General features: G+C 43.7%; 1 protein-coding gene across 1 annotated transcript in view; it reads right to left on the reverse strand.

Moving 5' to 3' along the window:
• Positions 1–17,621, reverse strand: part of LOC128830473 (uncharacterized) — a 37,884-nt gene that overhangs the window by 18,657 nt on the left and 1,606 nt on the right. Inside the window, exon 2 of the mRNA XM_054016306.1 lies at positions 16,766–16,852. Within this exon, the coding sequence (XP_053872281.1) occupies positions 16,766–16,852 (87 nt within the window). The remainder of the gene's footprint in view (positions 1–16,765; positions 16,853–17,621) is intronic.

Genomic DNA, 17,621 nt, shown 5'->3' on the forward strand with positions numbered 1-17,621 from the left:
AGATATAAGAAACTGACAAGAGAAACTTATAACAGAAAGTGTCGCCCAACTGTAACTATAGTCATCAACAATTGTATTACCTGCAATAATTTTTAGTACCACATTGATCAGGCTGGGCTTTTTGGTAGCTTTTTAATATGACTGATTATATGTTGTTGTTTTAACAACTAAGGGATATTGCAGGTGTTTCTGAAACTTCTCTCAGGCATGGTTATTGTTATTAATTTCTTGTATTATGGCAGTGCATAGAGGACCAATCAATGCAGAGTGCCCATGTATGAGGCACTTCGCAGATTTATAGTAGCAGTTAATCTGTGTTCCAAAGAATCTATATAGATCAAGACAGATAAAGGGCAGGAGATACAAACTGTAACTATCCACATTTTACAGACAGATACTGAGGCATGGACAGTCGAAATATCTTGTCTAAGGTCCCAAAAAAACCTGCATCAGAATCAGGGCTTTAACTCAGATCTCCTGAGTCCCACTGCAGCACCTTAACCACAAGGCCATCCCTTTAGCTGCCTAGAAAATGAGAGACAACTGGATGTGCTGGTCCACAGTGGAGGAATGTGAAATGTGGCATCCTCCAAGGCTCCCTCCCGTCTCCCATGCTGTATATATGAAGCCTCATTACTAAATGTAGGATAGAATATTATCATTATGCTGTTGATGCAAATTGTATTTCACTTGCCCTGTAGAACTTGCAGATTCAGTCCCAGTCCTATAGAAAAGTTTGAGTGATGCTGCAAGTTGACTGCAACAGCGCTTACTCCTCCCCAAGCAGCGAACACAACCTTGCAGTTCGGCAGAGGTCATCTATCAGAGGAGTCTCACTCCTCCAGTCACAACATCATGCCATTTACACCAGCTGAGCCTGTTTTATTCTCTGATGACTTTGCAACTGGAGCTCAGTTATTCTAATTCCCTCTTCAGAGGGCTCTTGGTAGGGCAGCTACATCTCTGCAGCTTATTCAGACTGCAGAGGCATGAGTGTCCACTGTTAGATCACAATATATTACACCTGCCCTTCATTCTTTACATTGATTGCTGCCTATGGTTCTTTAAATCCCTTACCAGGCTTCACTCTAGCTACATGTAAGACTTACTCCTTGAGCTCTGAACTGATGGGTATCTGTGCTTATATACCACCCACGGTTTAAAGATTCCACCATCGTGTCTGAAATCAGCTGGAGATCACAATTCTGTTATGACAGCCCTACAGCATAACATTCCCTCCCACCTCAAGTCTTGTTTCCTTTGATCTCTCCCCATTTTCATTATTTTAAAATGGACCCTGTGTCTTTAAAAATACATTTCTACTCTATTATGATCTTATTTTAATATACAACACTCCAGCATTTTGGCTAGAGGGAGGAGAGTGGTGCTATTTAGATATCATTATATTGTATGCCTGTAAGTATACATGTGTGTATAACTGGGTATGCATGCATGTATATTCCATATAAAATGTACATTTTAGTGTTGTACAGGTGGCAACTTGAGAAATTTCCTTGTACATTGTATGAATTTCAGGATATTGAGTGTATTTTTAGTATGTTCTCTTATATATTTTGTTGTATAAGGGTTCCATTACATATTGGGAATGTGTATAATTTCAATCAGCTGTTGTTTGTATGCAATTACATTCCTAATAAAATGTAATAAAATAAATGATACAATTTAATATAGTACTTCCATGTTCTGTACTAGCTGCCAGAGTATACTGGTATTTTATTGCAAAATGCACTGTAGGCACCGACATGTTGGGATTTGTGTCCCTTAGGGCAACTCCTAATTTACTGAATGCCTGATGAAGATGTTTATTTTTACTTGATTTTTTTTTTTGATAGTATAGTGGAATGGCTAGTGTACAGGGGATAATCTTGATGGATTTGCTATGACAGATCGGGTGTTGTATAAAATTTTCTACCCCAAAGAAATCAGCTCTCCTGCATCGAGGGCTCACAGGAAGCAGAGATAACTGCCATTAGCAACCATGCATTCATAATAATTCTGTATTCAGATTTTTAGAAACAATTTCTGGATCCCCATCCAGGTTTAAGGATCATTTCTGGGAACATCAAGAAAGCAAAATTCTTTTGGATGCGAGTAGAAAAGGTAACTGCGTGTTTAGCATCACTTACCAGCATGCAATCACTTGCACTGTGCACATTCTTTCCTCCATTTTGACAGCTGTCCTTCACGGTTGTTCTGTCACCACCCTTGTATTTTTCAAGGCATGAAGACTCTTATCTCACCCGCAGCCCTCCAGTTAGGAATCCCTCCCCCAACATACAGCCTGTGTGTTTTGCATCTGTCTGTCTGAAGTCATTAGTCCAAAGACCTTCAATGAAGTCAGGACTCTCACCCTTACAAGCTGGCTGTTTTGTTTTTGTTTTACTTCCCTGCTTTTGTTAAATCTTTTTGATCTATGGAAAATAGCAGCCTTTAATTTACTTTAATTTCTCTGGGGTGCTCTAGTGGATGACTTACCACACTATTGGACCTATGCAAACAGTCTTTCTCCTCCACAAAAACATAATGATGGAAGACACAATACAGAGAGAACTAGCTTCTTGCTGCTAGTGGCTTTACAGACATACAGTAGCCTTTGTAATACTAGTATGCTAATGAATATATTTGTTTTGTTTGTTTCTTCACATAAATATACTGTTACTGGATAACAGAAACTTATGTTGAAGCGGACACAATAAAGACTTTTGCTAATACTGAGGTATACTGCAGTAGGGCACAGTGATATGTATATATGTGTGAGTCTGTATGGATAATATGTGTATTTTTGTTCCAAAGCCAATTCTCTCCCTTTTCCCGGCATCCAGTTGAAACACATTTTGACAGTGGCTGTTAAGAGCAAAAGAATGAGCAAATCAAAGGGGATAAAACTCATTTTACAAATGAGTTTTTCAATTATTCTTAATCTGTGGTCTATATATAAAACTAAAAAGAACAATAAATGACGTGTGCTTTCCACCTAACCTTAATCCAGAGTCCCTGTTTTTACATAAACCTACCAGTCTGCATTTTATTTGAAGAGACCATTTTAAATATTTCCTCCAGTTAGTTATCCAGGCTCTTTCTGCAGGATGTCTTGGATGCTCTATTCTTCAGGCTTCTGAAGAAATACCTTCTTTGAGAGGATAAAAATAACGTACATGTATTCAGGCCACATTCTTGGCCCTCAGTCTGACCCCTTTGCCCTACTGTAGAATAAATGTGCCAGAAAGGAGCCCCAAAAGGGCAGCTGAGGGTTCTCCTGATAGGGGAATCCCTGGTTGGCAGAGAGCTGGCTTTAAAATACCCTTTCATGATCCCTCCAGAGTAGGGAGTCTGTTTAGGGCAGGAGGGAACATAGACAGAGTTCAGGTTACTCTTGTGATCCTGCGCCAGTGCAAAGTTGCGTAGAGGGTTGTTGTAGTTAGCGTACATTAGAGCAGACCTGAGCACCAAAGCAGGCTACAGGATCAGGGGATTGCAAAGGTGGCTTTACCCCTTCACTCTCTCAGGCCCTGCAGTTGGTGGTGCTTAGCAAGCTCCAAGAATCTGGCCCATTATGTGTCTGAATCACATCACTTACCATTCAAATGCAGGTGCTGCGAAGCTCAAAAGCTTGTTTCTTTCATCAACAGAAGTTGGTCCAGTAAATTACATCACCCACCTTGTCTCTCTACTCACAGCAAAACTGCAGTTATAAAACATTCCTAATCTTAAAAAAGGCACTATGGGATCGTTTACTGGCCACAAGGTAGACAGGGCCTTGGCATTATGCTTTATGAGAAAGACTAGGGCCGTCTCTAACTTTTTTGCCGCCCCAAGCAAAAAAAAAAGAGTGCCGCCATAACACACACCCTCAAGCACCACGACACCCCCTCTCCCCGCGGAGCACCGCGCCGCCGAACCCTCCCAGCCCCCCCCCGCGGAGTGCTGCGCCGCCAAACTCCCCAGCCCCTGTGGAGCGCCGCCGAACACCCCCCCCCCCCCCGCGGAGCGCCGCCAACCCCCCCAACCCCCTGCGAAACGCCGCCGAACTCTGTGCCGCCGACCCCCCCCGCCAAGCACTGCCAAACACCCCTCCCCCCCGCGGAGCGCCGCCGAGCGCCACCAAACACCCCCACCGCCGAGCAGTGCTGACGAACACCCCTCGCCCCGCGCGGAGCGCCCTGCTGCACCGCCACCCCCCCCCCCGCACGTAGTGTCGTTGCCAAATCCCACCCTCCCAGTGCCCCCCGCGTGCCAGCTGCCGAAACAAAAACAACCCACCCCACCCCCAGTGCCGCCCGACCGAACCCAAAAAAACTCAACCCTGAGCGCCCCCCCAAGATTGGCCGCCCCTTACCAGGTGCCGCCCCAAGCACGTGCTTGGTTGGCTGGTGCTTGGAGCCGGCCCTGGGAAAGACATACTCTAAGAATCCAATGCCTGCTAAAATCATGCTGAAGCACTGGTTCAGTACTGATGCCAAGAAAAGAGTGCATTACTTTCTGAAGCATCTGGGTTTATCATGGAGCTTTTCCATCTAAATATTGATACACTCTGACACTATTTAGCTTCAGAAATCACAGCCCGAGGTGGTATAACTATAGACAGGATCCATCTGTAGCTTCAGGTGCCCCATATGAAACAAGCCTATTGTGCTTTACAGGGGGTTGGTGATGAAGAGTTTGCATCTAGGAGTGCCTCTTCTCCTCTGTGATCCCATGACATCCTTATTAAGAGATACTGGCAATTGGAACAACATTACCGTAGCTCAAGAAAATAAGTCTGCAAAATTCATATAGGAAATTGTGCACGTACATCAGCCTCTTTCTATAGGAGGTGGCAGACACATACAGGCAAGCAGCCACTCATGAGAACATGTGATCACAGGACAATGCACTGAAAATACCACTCTAGCTGCTGAGAGGCAGTTAATAGCTTTGGGAAGGTTGTCAGTGAGCAGGAAAGTGAAAGGTCTTTTATTATGGGGCAGCACACTGGAGGGAAAGAGAGCTACAAGTGGGGGGGAGGGAAACAAAAAAAAAAAACCCACCGAGGATGATAAATGGAAAAGGGGACCCAAATTAAATAACAGATAAGGCTGGTAACTAAGAGCCTGATCCAAAGCCCATTTTGGTCAACAGGAAGAATCTGACTCCAAAGGGCTGTGAATCAGGCCTTAAGTTAGGGAAAATTCATAAACCCAACCTATGGAGTAAGAACCTTATGAAAAATAGAAAATGTATGAAATGAAGAGCTGGCACACACCATAAAGTAGTGAACAACCCCACTCCATTTATTAATGGGCGTGGGGGGGGGGAATGAACAAGAATATACAAAGTGGGTTAATAATGGCAGCAACAATCAAGGGTTTGTTCCTGAAAGGGGCAGAGACCTCTGGTTGCAGCCCAGCAAAGCACTTAGACACACGTTTAATTTTACTTATGTGAATAATCCAATAGAAATCATTAGGACTTAGGTGTTTAAAGTTAAGTATGTGCTTAGGTGCTTTGCTGGATCAGGACCAGAGTGCTCAGTTCCTCACACGATTGAGCCCGAATGGGTTAACCTTAGCCACAGGGATTAATAAGAGGTGAAAGGGGAGTGAAAAGTAGTAGTTTGCAAGTAGGCCCATTAGTAAATGAGGAGGGTTCTGGAATTTATGATTCTAAGGCAGATACATTTTTAACGTCTGTGCTTGTTAAGAAAAATAAAGATAAGAACTTCTGACAGTTGGAAAATAAGAAAGACATGAAAAACTAGCTATTGATAACATGCAGGTAAAGAAATACTTGGAAAATCCAAACATTCAATCAGCAAATCCAGAGGACGTGCATCCCTGGGTGTACCCTAAAAATGCTGAACCCCTGACAATTATTTTTGAAAAGTCATGGAGAACTGGAACACAAACAGAGGAGTAGAACAAAACAAGTGTGACATTAAGCTTTGAAAAAGGAAAGATGATTGATCCTTCATTCATTCACCAATCAGTGAGTCTAATTTCAGACTCTAGCAAAATAACAGAACAAGTGCTGAGAAAAAAAAACCCTGCAAACATTGAGAGGATAATAGAACCAGGAGCAGTACGCAGCATGGGTTTAGAAGGAACGAATCATGCCGGAAAAAAACGTGATTGCTTTTTTGATAGAATTGCAGAAACAGTGAATAAAAGAGATACAGCATGATTTTAATGAAGGATTTAATACAGCATCTCACTAAATCTCACAAAATGAATTCAAATTGCCTTGGACATGAGCACTGTCACATAGATTGAAAACAGAATGAAGGTTCCTAGACAAAGTGTGATGATAAATAGCAGCATACTGTGGGGAGGTGTGCAATGGTGCTGCTGAAAGGTTTGAAGTTAGTTCTGCTTTTAACATTGATATTAAAGAAGAGGTAAACAGCATGTACATGAACATTACAGAGAATACTTGGAGCTGTTGCAAAAGGCAGTCATGACTGGTAAATAATAATAAAAAGGACCTACAGTATTGAGCTTGGAAATATAGACAGTAAATAACACACTGAGATCTAACTTAGTGAAAAGGAAGCAGCAAATTAATGCATTTTAGGAAGAACCATCCACAGCAGGAAGAAAGCAACCTGGAAAGCATAAATTCAGAGACTTACACTTTGGGATGGTGGTGGACAGCAAATTGGACTTGAGTTTGCAATGTGTTATGTCAGACAAAAAAGGCTAATGCAAGTTTGGGTTGCACATGCAGAGACTTAACATCATGGAGCAGGGAGAAGAAAGCCCTCCTCTGTACCTGGGGTAGATGGAAGGATAAGGGTCTCAGTGGTGAATGAAGCTGAGGGGCCTGATAGCGGGGCCTAGTGTACAATTCAAGGGGAAGAACCAGAACAGTGAGAAAGGCAGTCAGGATCTGAATGGTGATGGCTGGAGTGATAGTCAGGCACAGGTGAGATGTGGCAGCTCCTTCCTCAGTGTTTCCTTCAGACTCAAAGACTTAGACTTTACGGCCAGAAAGGACCACCATGATCATCTAGTCTGATCTCTTGAACATTGCAGGCAGCAGAAACTCACCCACTCACTCCTATAATAGACCCCTAACCACTGGCTGAGTTACTGAAGTCCTCAAATCATGATTTAAAGACTTCAAATTACAGAGAATCCATCATTTACTCTCGTTCAAACCAGAAAGTGACCCATGGCAGCACTGGAGGGCAAAACCACCTTAAGGTCTTTGCCAATCTCATCTGGGTGAAAATTCCTTCCCAACCCCAAATATGGCAATTAATTAGATCCTGAGCATGTGGGAAAGACCCACCAGCCAGACACCTGGGAAAGAATTCTCTACAATAACTCAGAGCCCTCCTCATCTAGTGTCCCATTGCTGGCAGTTAGAAATATCTGCTAACACCAGTTGCAGATTGGCTACATGCCACTGTAGGCAACCTGGTGATACCATCCCCTCCATAAACTTATGAAGCTCAGTCTTGAAACTGATTAGGTTTTTTGGCCCCACTACTCCCCTTGGAAAGCTGTTCCAGTACTTCATTCCTTTGAGGGTTAAAAACCTTCTTCTAACCTCAAGCCTAAACTTATTGATGGATAGTTTATATTCATTTGTTCTTGTGCCAACATAGGCCCTTAAATTAAATAATTTATCTCCTTCCCTTGTGTTTATCCCTCCGATGTATTAGTAGAGAGCAATCATATCTCCCCTCAGCCTTCACTTTGTTAGGCTAAACAAGCCAAGCTCCTTAAGTCTCCTCTCGCAAAGCAAGTTCTCCATTCCTCTGATCATCCTAGTAGCCCTTCTCTGCCCCTATTCTTTCCCTGGGCTGTTTTTCCCCTTCAAGCTTCTTCTCCATGTTCTTTCAGGAGAACCCCTCCTTCCCTTCAATGACTGTTTTCTTTTTTCTCAGCTTCCTCCTTTCTTCTCTTTCCCTCTCTTTGTCATCACCAGTCTCTTCCTCTTTTCTACCCCATTCTGCTTATGTCCTAACGTCCATTCCCCATTCCTCTATATATCTACTGCTTGTCCACACTTGTCACTCACACTCTGCCACTAAAACACCACAGACATCCATACACACAACACACACACAACACACACACACGGCCTCAGCCACCCTTACATGTGCCCACAATGACTCACTGTCCCCCCCCAATAGCTCCCCCACGCCTCACTGCACCACCTATTTTTTGCTCTCTCTCTCTCGCACACACACATGCACAGAGCCCCACCATCCAGCTCCAAACACCAATTTACTCACCACAGACCCACCATCTCACTCTTGCATTACACATCTGATATTTACTGAGCATAGATACTGCTCTACTGACACCTGCAGCAGAAGAGTTTTCCTTCTGAGAACTGCTTAAACCCAGATCAAGTGCAGGTCCATCTAGAAAACAAGTTCCATAATAAAGTGGCATCTCTCTACCATAGGAATGAAACTAGAACATCTGGAGAATCATCTAAGACAAGTGGAAAACACAAGGGACAAGATGGAGGTGACAATTATCCACCTAGGTATTTACACCTCTCCCAGGAACTTTACAATAGAATTAATCTCATTCTCTCTCTCTCTCTCTTTCTTCCTTTTCCCTACCTTTTGTAGAAATAGCTTGATTATTTTTAGGTCTCTCATTTGTTTATATTTGTGTCCATGTGTGAAGAACTTATTGAGGGAAAGTTAAGCTGAAGTTCTCAAAGTGGTTACTTCCATATTTGCTCTTATCTCTTGCAAAAGCAAGTTCCATAGTCCAGCCCCAGCTCCTGTGAAAGTTCTGTCATCTGCATGAACCTCCAGTTTTTCATAGGAGACCAAGGTTGCAGAGGGAGAGTAGATCTATCAGGTAGCTTGGGCCTTTCCAACAGAAGACTTTGAATTTCAGAACACAGCGTGGAACTGGACTCTGTATTAAATGGGGACTCAGTGCAGAGAGTGGAGATCCAGGATGATATCATGGTGATCTGTGTTGCTAAGCAGAATGACTTCAGCTTTAATAGCAATCAGAGCCTTTTCAAGGCGTACGGCTCCATTCCTAATGAATTGTAATAATCAAGCCTGGAGGTCATGAAAGAGTGGAGCCAGGTCTGCGTTTCATGAAATTAAAAATATTGGTGAAACAGGGATAGTCGGCTGAAGATGAGAACAAAATGAGATAGAAATCCCTGAAGGGAAAGAGCCTCCTCTGGGGATACTGTAGAAATTAAAATTCTTGCTCTGGTGGGAATGCTCTTGTGTATGTTGAAAGATGGCACTGGATTTCACAAAATATTGAAAAGATTAAACCTGCATCTACAAGTACTCTCTTGCCCTTTTGTATCTCCTGTTGATTCTTGTACCAGGGAGAAAATCTTAGCTGCCCTTTGAAAGAAGGAGAGAGGGAGTGCGCGAGAGATGAGGGGAGAGAGAGAGAGAGAGAGAGGGGGAGGGAAAAAAAGACTTCACTATTTTTTCCTGATTTGAATTCTATGAGCCAGCAAAGGAGAAAAATACTGCTTGTACTATAAATAGATTTACTAGTGAAGGAATCTCCCCATCCCATGTGTTTCTTGCAAAGGTCTAGGAGATGTAGAATAATAAGACTTTTCTTTCTGTCTGGGAATGTATTCTCTGCACAGAAACTTCTGAAGAAGATTACTGATAAAAGAGATGAAACCAGACACAGGTGTCTGAAGTGGAGTCGTGTGGTGCAGATGAAGATGTGCTTTCAGTCTCTTTGTCTCAATCTACATTCTGACTAGGAAATGCACTGTTATAAATATTTTGCTTCCTTTTCTATCTGATATAAATACAACTTGCTCACCTCTAAGCAATGGACCAACTTCATCCGGTTCCTTCCTCATTCCCTGTTGTATCCTTGCTATAACCTATATTATTAGATGCACAATTTATTGTTCTGCCTCGTGGACAATGAATAGGACAGAAATGTAAATAATAAGTGGTTGTATTTTATTGTGGAATGTATATCACTTGTTTTGTTATAAGTAACAGAAACCAGAGGGCCTATCTGCAATTAATGGCTAGCTTTGTATTTCAAAATAAGAATAATTTTTAAAACAAGGATCTACTGAGCCTCAGTGATGTGAACATTTGATGCTGGTTCTTTAAGAGAAAACTCAGACCTTCAAAAAGGAGAGCTGAGGAAAAGTATTATAGTTTAAAATCTGAAGCTATACAGGGACAGTAATCCACACATTCAGATTGTCATATGCTTGCCTAATGGAGTTCAATCCGTGCAGAATCACAACAGTAATCGTAAGTAATTCCCTATCTTGGGACACAACTTTGAGTCCCTCTTTTTCAAAATTGACATTTTACCATTGAACAAATCTCCAGAGGCTAGCAGTTGAGGTGTGAACACCAAGGGATGAGAAACTGCTTCTGTAGTTGGATAGCCATTCACAGTTTTTGTTTAATCCTGATCTGATGGTGTCAAATTTGCAAATGAACTGGAGCTCAGCAGTGGGACTGTATTACCACGGTGGGAGGGTTCGGAGCAGGGGTGGAGCACTGCCTGCTGCCAGAAGTAACCAGCTGCCAGTGTCCACCCTGAGCCACCTCCTCCTCCACCAGTGGTGTATCAGCAGTCCTGTGTACTGGGACAGCTACCTCAGCTGTCTCCACATGGACACTGTCCAGGAATTGCTCATGGATTCGGATGCTCCTCAACCTAGCCACCTCCTCCTGTAGCTCTCCCACCTGCTGCCTGAGAGATTCCACCAGCAGGCACCTTTCACATTGGATGGTCCCCCCAGCCTGGATATCAATAAGTGGAAATTGCAAGGTACAGTCTCTGCAAAACCACACCAGGATCTGGGTAGAAGCATCCATGCTCAGGCACTCTGTCTGTCTACAGGTGCAGGTGGAGGAGACAGAAACAGTGCTGGCACAGGTGTTGCGGGTCTTCCTAACCATCGTAAGCCTCCCTCTGTCAAACTCCCTCTCAAACTCCCCTGTCTGCAGCCCCCTGTCCACTAAAAGGGTTGTTTAAGCAAGAAGTTTTGAATGTAGTTTGGTTTATAGATTTTAAGGGGAATAAAGGGAAACAGCCAGAACCGGCAAGGGACCGGTGCCAGGAATGTGCGAGGGTCTGAAACCAACAAAGTACACACATTACTTTAGGTAGATTTACTCTTCCCCCTCTTCATTGACCAGCTGCAGGATGTGAACACTGGTCAGAGCTCATTAGATAGCAGAAATTCTTTCTCACTGCAGCATAATAACACATTCAGACTAAGTCTCCTCAAGAGAATGAGTGTCTGAAATGTCAAAAAAAGCAAGCTGTAGACACTGAGATCCTATTGATTTCTTTACCATAGCTGAAATGTAGTTGGACACCAAGAGAGTGTAATGTATGTCCTTGGAAACCTTTCAAATGCCATACTTCTGTACTCTAATAAGGGATTATGTTCTTTTATTGTCTTTCCTATCATCATATATATTGGCTGCAAAGACACCTCCAAACCAAATTTCACTTGTCCAAACCAAATCTCACTTGTCCCAACCAACAGAGAAAAGTTAATTTTTATGTGTTATAAATACAATAATCCTCTTCTGTTTTGTCAATCTATTTCTAAGATGATATATGGTTTAGCACAGAGGCTGTGACAATTTGTAGAACTCCTTTAGCGGAACAGGACACTACAGAGGGATAAAAAGCTTCTGAGTTGGAAGTAGAATGATACTATTAGCAGTGAAAGAAATATCATTAATCTTAATGGAAGATCTTATCAGAAGAGCTAAACAGCTAATATAAAAGTTACCAGGTTGGTAAACTAAAAGACCAGAAACATTATGGACCACAGCAGAATTTATGAATAGAGTATTTGAAACCATGGAAATCAAATTTTCAAACATATCTTTTTGAACCTTTCGAGGGGTCAAGCTCTGCAACAGCAAATGGTAAAGTGAGGATAGTGGTAATGGCAAATTAATTGTTTTATAAACCAATGAAAGAGACTCACTATAGTTTGCGAGAGCCAAATAATTATGATAAGAAGCACCACATCAACCCAAAACCTACACAAGACTACATCCCAGTAAGATAAGGAAGAGCCCCTATGTGAAATCACTCCTCTGATGGCAATTCTTTTACATGAATGGCCTGGCAAGATTAAAGCTTTAGAGACATCCATAAAAGACTCCTATGGAAGCCATATGAAACAACGGGAGATCCTCACCCATTCAGATAAGATGGCTATGCGGCTAGATTCCTAGAAAATCTTTATTCCTGCTCCTAAGTGTCCTTTCCACCAAACAAAATACTTAATGAAGTACAACAATGGGGCAAAATTGTCAGCAAAGAGCAATAATTTATGGGCCCTGTTTTATGTTAAAAAAATCAGTTATCGGCATTATTATATAAGCCAGAAGGAATGCTGACACAGAGAAAGTCAAGCATTACTCATTTCTCACCTCATCATTAAAGGATCAGTGATGTAAACCAAACAATGATTAACTTTCCTCTTTTTGATCCATATTTGATACCAGAATTATGCAAAAGAGCAATGACTCCTGTCTACTGTTTCCCTATGAAAACTAGAAGCAATACTCTCACTAACACCACTATCCTTTAGGAACAAGCAGTGAATTTATCATAGCTCTTTATAATGTCCTGTGGGAGCCTTCAGGAAGAAAGGCTCCATAAATGTAAGCTCATTATCATCAACTCCTTTTATGCACCACCTGAGCACAGAATCAAACAGGAAAAATATGAAAAAAATTAAAAATATATTTTCCTTGCTCTTCTTTTCCTGCTAGTCATATTTTTTCCTGATCATAAAGATTTTTTTTAGATAAGACTTGCTATTTATTAAGCACCCTAAGAATCTTCTTGACCCCTTAGCTATCCTAAGTGTTGTTTACATTACTGAGACAGAAATGGCTTAATTAACATTATGGAACATTTAACATGATGGTGCCTGATTCACTATACTTGTTCTCAAGTCTAGAAATCTCTTAAAATTGCTACTGTTGCACAACTCAAACAAAGTAAAGAGGGGATTCAGAATAACTAAGAATTTTCAGAGCTCTTCAGAAGAGGGGCTTTCTGTTACTATGCATTAGTACAATGCCCTGCAAAATGAGTTCTGAGCTTGGTTCTGGTAGTTAGGCTCAGATCCTCAAAGGTATTTAGGTGCCTACCTCCCATTAAAAACAATGGGATTTAGCACCTAAATACCTTTGAGGATCTGGCCCTTAGTCCCTACTGTAACACACACATAAATAATAAAAAATAATAATTTAATAATGATACAGTTATTCCAATTGAAGTTAATCAGGCCCTAGATGCATAGGCACCAAGGGCTGCTCTAAGCCTTTCTCTTAGCTTAATATCAACCAAGGAAATCTGAAGCCCAACCCTGCAAGTGCACCACACAGAATCATAGAATATCAAGGTTGGAAGAGACCTCAGGAGGTCATCTAGTCCAATGCCTGCTCAAAGTGGACCAACACCAACTAAATCATCCCAGCCAGGGCTTTGTCAAGCCGGGCCTTAAAAACCTCTAAGGATGGAGATTCCAGCACCTCCCTAGGGAACACATTCAAGTGCTTCACCACCCTATTAGTGAAATAGCTTTTCCTAATATCCAACCTAGACATCCCCCACTACAACTTGAAACCATTGCTTCTTGTTCTGTCATCTGCCACCACTGGGAACAGCCTAGCTCCATCCTCTTTGGAACCCCCCTTCAGGTAGTTGAAGGCTGCTATCAAATCCCCCCACATTCTTCTCTTCTGCAGACTAAATAAGCCCAGTTCCCTCAGCATCTCCTCGTAAGTCATGGGCTCTAGCCCCCTAATCATTTTCGTTGCCCTCCAGTGGACTCTCTCCAATTTGTCCACATCCTTTCTGTAGTGGGGGGCCCAAAACTGGATGCAATACTCCAGATGAGGCCTCACCAGAGCCGAATGGAGGGGAATAATCACTTCCCTCGATCTGCTGGCAATGCTTCTACTAATGCAGCCCAATATGCTGTTAGCCTTCTTGGCAACAAGGGCACACTGTTGACTCATATCCAGCTTCTGTAATCCCCAGATCCTTTTCTGCAGAACTGCCACTTAGCCAGTCAGTCCCCAACCTGTAGCAGTGCATGAGATTCTTCCGTCCTAAGTGCAGGACTCTGCACTTGTCCTTATTGAACCTCATTAGATTTCTTTTGGCCCAATCCTCCAATTTGTCTAGGTCACTCTGGACCCTAACCCTACCTTCCAATGTATCTACCTCTCCCCCCAACTTAGTGTCATCTGCGAACTTGTTGAGGGGGCAATCCATCACATCCTCCAGATCATTAATGAAGACGTTGAACGAAACGGGCCCCAGAACCGACCCCGGGGGCACTCCGCTTGATACCGACTGCCAACTAGACATTGAGCAGTTGATCACTCCCCGTTGAGCCTGACAATCTAGCTAGCTTTCTATCTACCTTATAGTCAATTCATCCAATCCATACTTTTTTTAACTTGCTGGCAATACTGTGGGAGACCATATCAAAAGCTTTGCTAAAGTCAAGATCTATCACGTCCACCACTTTCCCCATATCCACAGAGCCAGTTATCTCATCATAGAAGGCAATCAGGTTGGTCAGGCATAACTTGCCCTTGGTGAATACATGTTGACTGTTCCTGACCATCTTCCTTTCCTTCAAGTGCTTCAAAATGGATTCTTTGAGGACCTGCTCTGTGATTTTTCCAGGGACTAAGGTGAGGCTGACCGATCTGTAGTTCCCCAGATTCTCATTCATCCTTTTAAAGATGGGCACTATATTTGCCTTTTTCCGGGACCTCCCCTGATCGCCACGAGTTTTCAAAGATAATGGCCAATGGCTCTGCAATCACATCAGCCAACTCCCTCAGCATCCTCAGATACCTTTCATCTGGCCCCATGGATTTGTGGATGTCCAGCTTTTCTAAATAATCCTTAACCTGTTCTTTCACCACTGAGGGCTACTCACCTCCTCCCTATACTGTGCTGCCCAGTGCAGCAGTCTGGGAGCTGATGTTGTCTATGAAGACCGAGGCAAAAAAAGCATTGAGTACTTCAGCTTTTTCCACATCATCTGTCACTAGGTTGCTCCCCCATTCAGTAAGGGTCCCACACTTTTCCTGCAGAACTCCAAGGCATCAGTGGGAGTTCCCCAGGGGAAGAGTTTGCAGGACTGGGCCCACGGTCCTGATTTTAGTCCCTGCTCTCACAATTATAAAATATGCCTTGGATGATCGGTAAGTTGAACTGAATGGACAAGGGACTTAGGAGAAAGGTGAAAAAAGAGTGGCTTTAAGGCTTGTTTTGGGACAGAGCCAGAAATATTTTTAAATGCTTGGGGGCTGACCAAGGGGAAAATAATGTTTGCAAAGGGTTAAACTTGGACAAAAACTGAAACAACAGGGATGCAGGGACTTGCATTTTAAAGCAATTTCAGTGGAGATTTTAGTGTGCCTGCATGTGGTCAACTATGGCGCACTGAGAAGGAGCAGGAATTTCGTGGAAATCTGTGAGACATGGTGAGAGTCAGGAGGAAAGTCTCTGATTTTCTATATATAAACTAATATAAGAGTGTGTGGAGTGGGGAGCGGGAGAGAGACACTTGGGCCTGCCTTCCCCAAGCATTTGGAACACAAACAATTGCCTCTCCTTGAGGAGCTGCTGATGCTTATTTGCTGCTGGGCTAGCATCAAGCACATTTACACCAAAATATGAAGGCTTAAATTTACAGTCCCATCCTTGGATATCCCTTTCTCCACCAGCCATTACTCTGCCTGGGCAGCTCCCATTCTCTTCCCCTGTTCCCTTTCTCAAGTTTTACCTGCTGAAATCATCAGGACAGTGAGTTTCTGGAAAGTTCCTCCACTGGGAAAGGTAATGCCATAGCACTTCTACCGCTTGAGGAGACCCTTCTCATAAGGTATGTCTACACTGTCCTGTGGGATCCCTCAGACCGGGCTCCAGCCCGAGCCCAAATGTCTACACCGCAAATTTTACAGCCTTGCAGTCTGAGCCCAAGACAGCTGACAAGGGCCAACCACTGGTGTTTAATTGCAGCATAGACATACCCAGAGTCACAGTCCACAGATAGGACCACTTTGTTCTTCTATGACCCCAGCTCTTGCAGTCATGCAATTACAACAGAATTCTTTCTTTAATTAAAAAAGTAAGTTTCTAGCCTGTGTGATTAGAGAGAAAAGGTTGAAAACCTAAGTGTAACCAATGCAATGACATTTACTAGAGTCTGCAGAAAGCCTGAAACAACAGCTCTAAGAGGTTTGACCTGTACTATCTAAATGCAGGGTTAACTCCTGGACTCCTTATTCTAGTGGCTCTGCCAAAACCACCCCAGCAGAGGATTCTTTGTGGAGCAGAAGAGAAGAGTGCTGTGGGCCCACTGACACAAATAGCAACACCCCAGCTGTTGGGGAAAGTACTGCTACTGCACATGCTGCCACTTATTAGGAAGGGAACCCCATGCTGCTCCCCCAACCTCTCTGGGAGGAGAGCTCCCTTGCCACAATTCCTGCAACTCCTGAGGGGAGGGAACCCTGCTGCCACCCTTGCTTGTCTGGGAAGGAAGAAAGCCCTAACATGCTCAAAGACTAATGGTAGGCCCATGGTCCAACTGACTTCTCTTGTGTATTTGGCCCCTGCCACTAACACTCTAAGTGGGGTTGAAGTCAGAGGATGGATGAGGGACCACAACAGGAAAGGGGTGGTCTTGGGGGCCTGTGTCCTGCTGCGTGTAGAGTCCCAGGATGCCTTAATCTGGCCCTCATTCTTGCCATCCTTACCCTTGGATGCACATCTTCTCCTGGGGGGAGAACTCCCCTCTCCAAATCCAGTGGTGAATGAGGTAATGCTGATGGAAAGGAAGATTGCTCCAGTGGTTAGCGTGGGAGCCTGGGACTCCAGTGCCCCAGTTCAATTCCCTCTTCTATCACAGTCTTCCGGGGGCAAGTCTGACTCTCAGTTCTCAATCTGTAAACTGGGGATACAAGAGCCCTTCCCTACCTGATAGGGGTGTTGTGAGGGGACATAGATGAAAGCTATTTGGTGCTCAGATGACAGAGGCTGCAATTGCAGGGAACTCTCCATTTGTAATTTGCAATTGTAACTCTCCATTTAAAAAAGAAAAAATCAATGGTTCCTTCAGGAAGCCTTTCCCCTACCCAGCAGGTCACACTCTACCGTGTATGTAAACACGAAGGGTTCAGCCCTACCACTGCCAGCCATTCTCCTGCAGGCAGGGCTGGCTTTAGGCTGATTCCCCCGAATCGGGCCCTGCGCCTAAGAGGGCCCCGCACCCTAAAGAAGAGCACCTAACTTAGGCGCCTTTTTAATTTTTACTCACCCGGCGGTGGTCCGGGTCTTCGGCGGCACTTCGGGCGGCGGGTCCTTCACTCGCTCCGGGTCTTCGGCAGCACTTCGACGGCAGGTCCTTCAGTGCCACGGAAGACCCGGAGCAAGTGAAGGACCCGCCGCTGAAGTGTCACCGAAGACCTGGAGCGCTGCCGGGTATTCGAATCGGGCCCCGCACTTCCTGAAGATGGCCCTGCCTGCAGGTGATGAGATCCATCCAGACCTTAACTTTGGGAGCAGGAGAGCCTCTGTTCTAGCTCCACTGCCACCAACAAGCATTCATGCGCA

The sequence above is a fragment of the Malaclemys terrapin genome, chromosome 1 (assembly GCF_027887155.1).
Source record: "Malaclemys terrapin pileata isolate rMalTer1 chromosome 1, rMalTer1.hap1, whole genome shotgun sequence".
Classification (NCBI taxonomy): domain Eukaryota; kingdom Metazoa; phylum Chordata; order Testudines; family Emydidae; genus Malaclemys; species Malaclemys terrapin.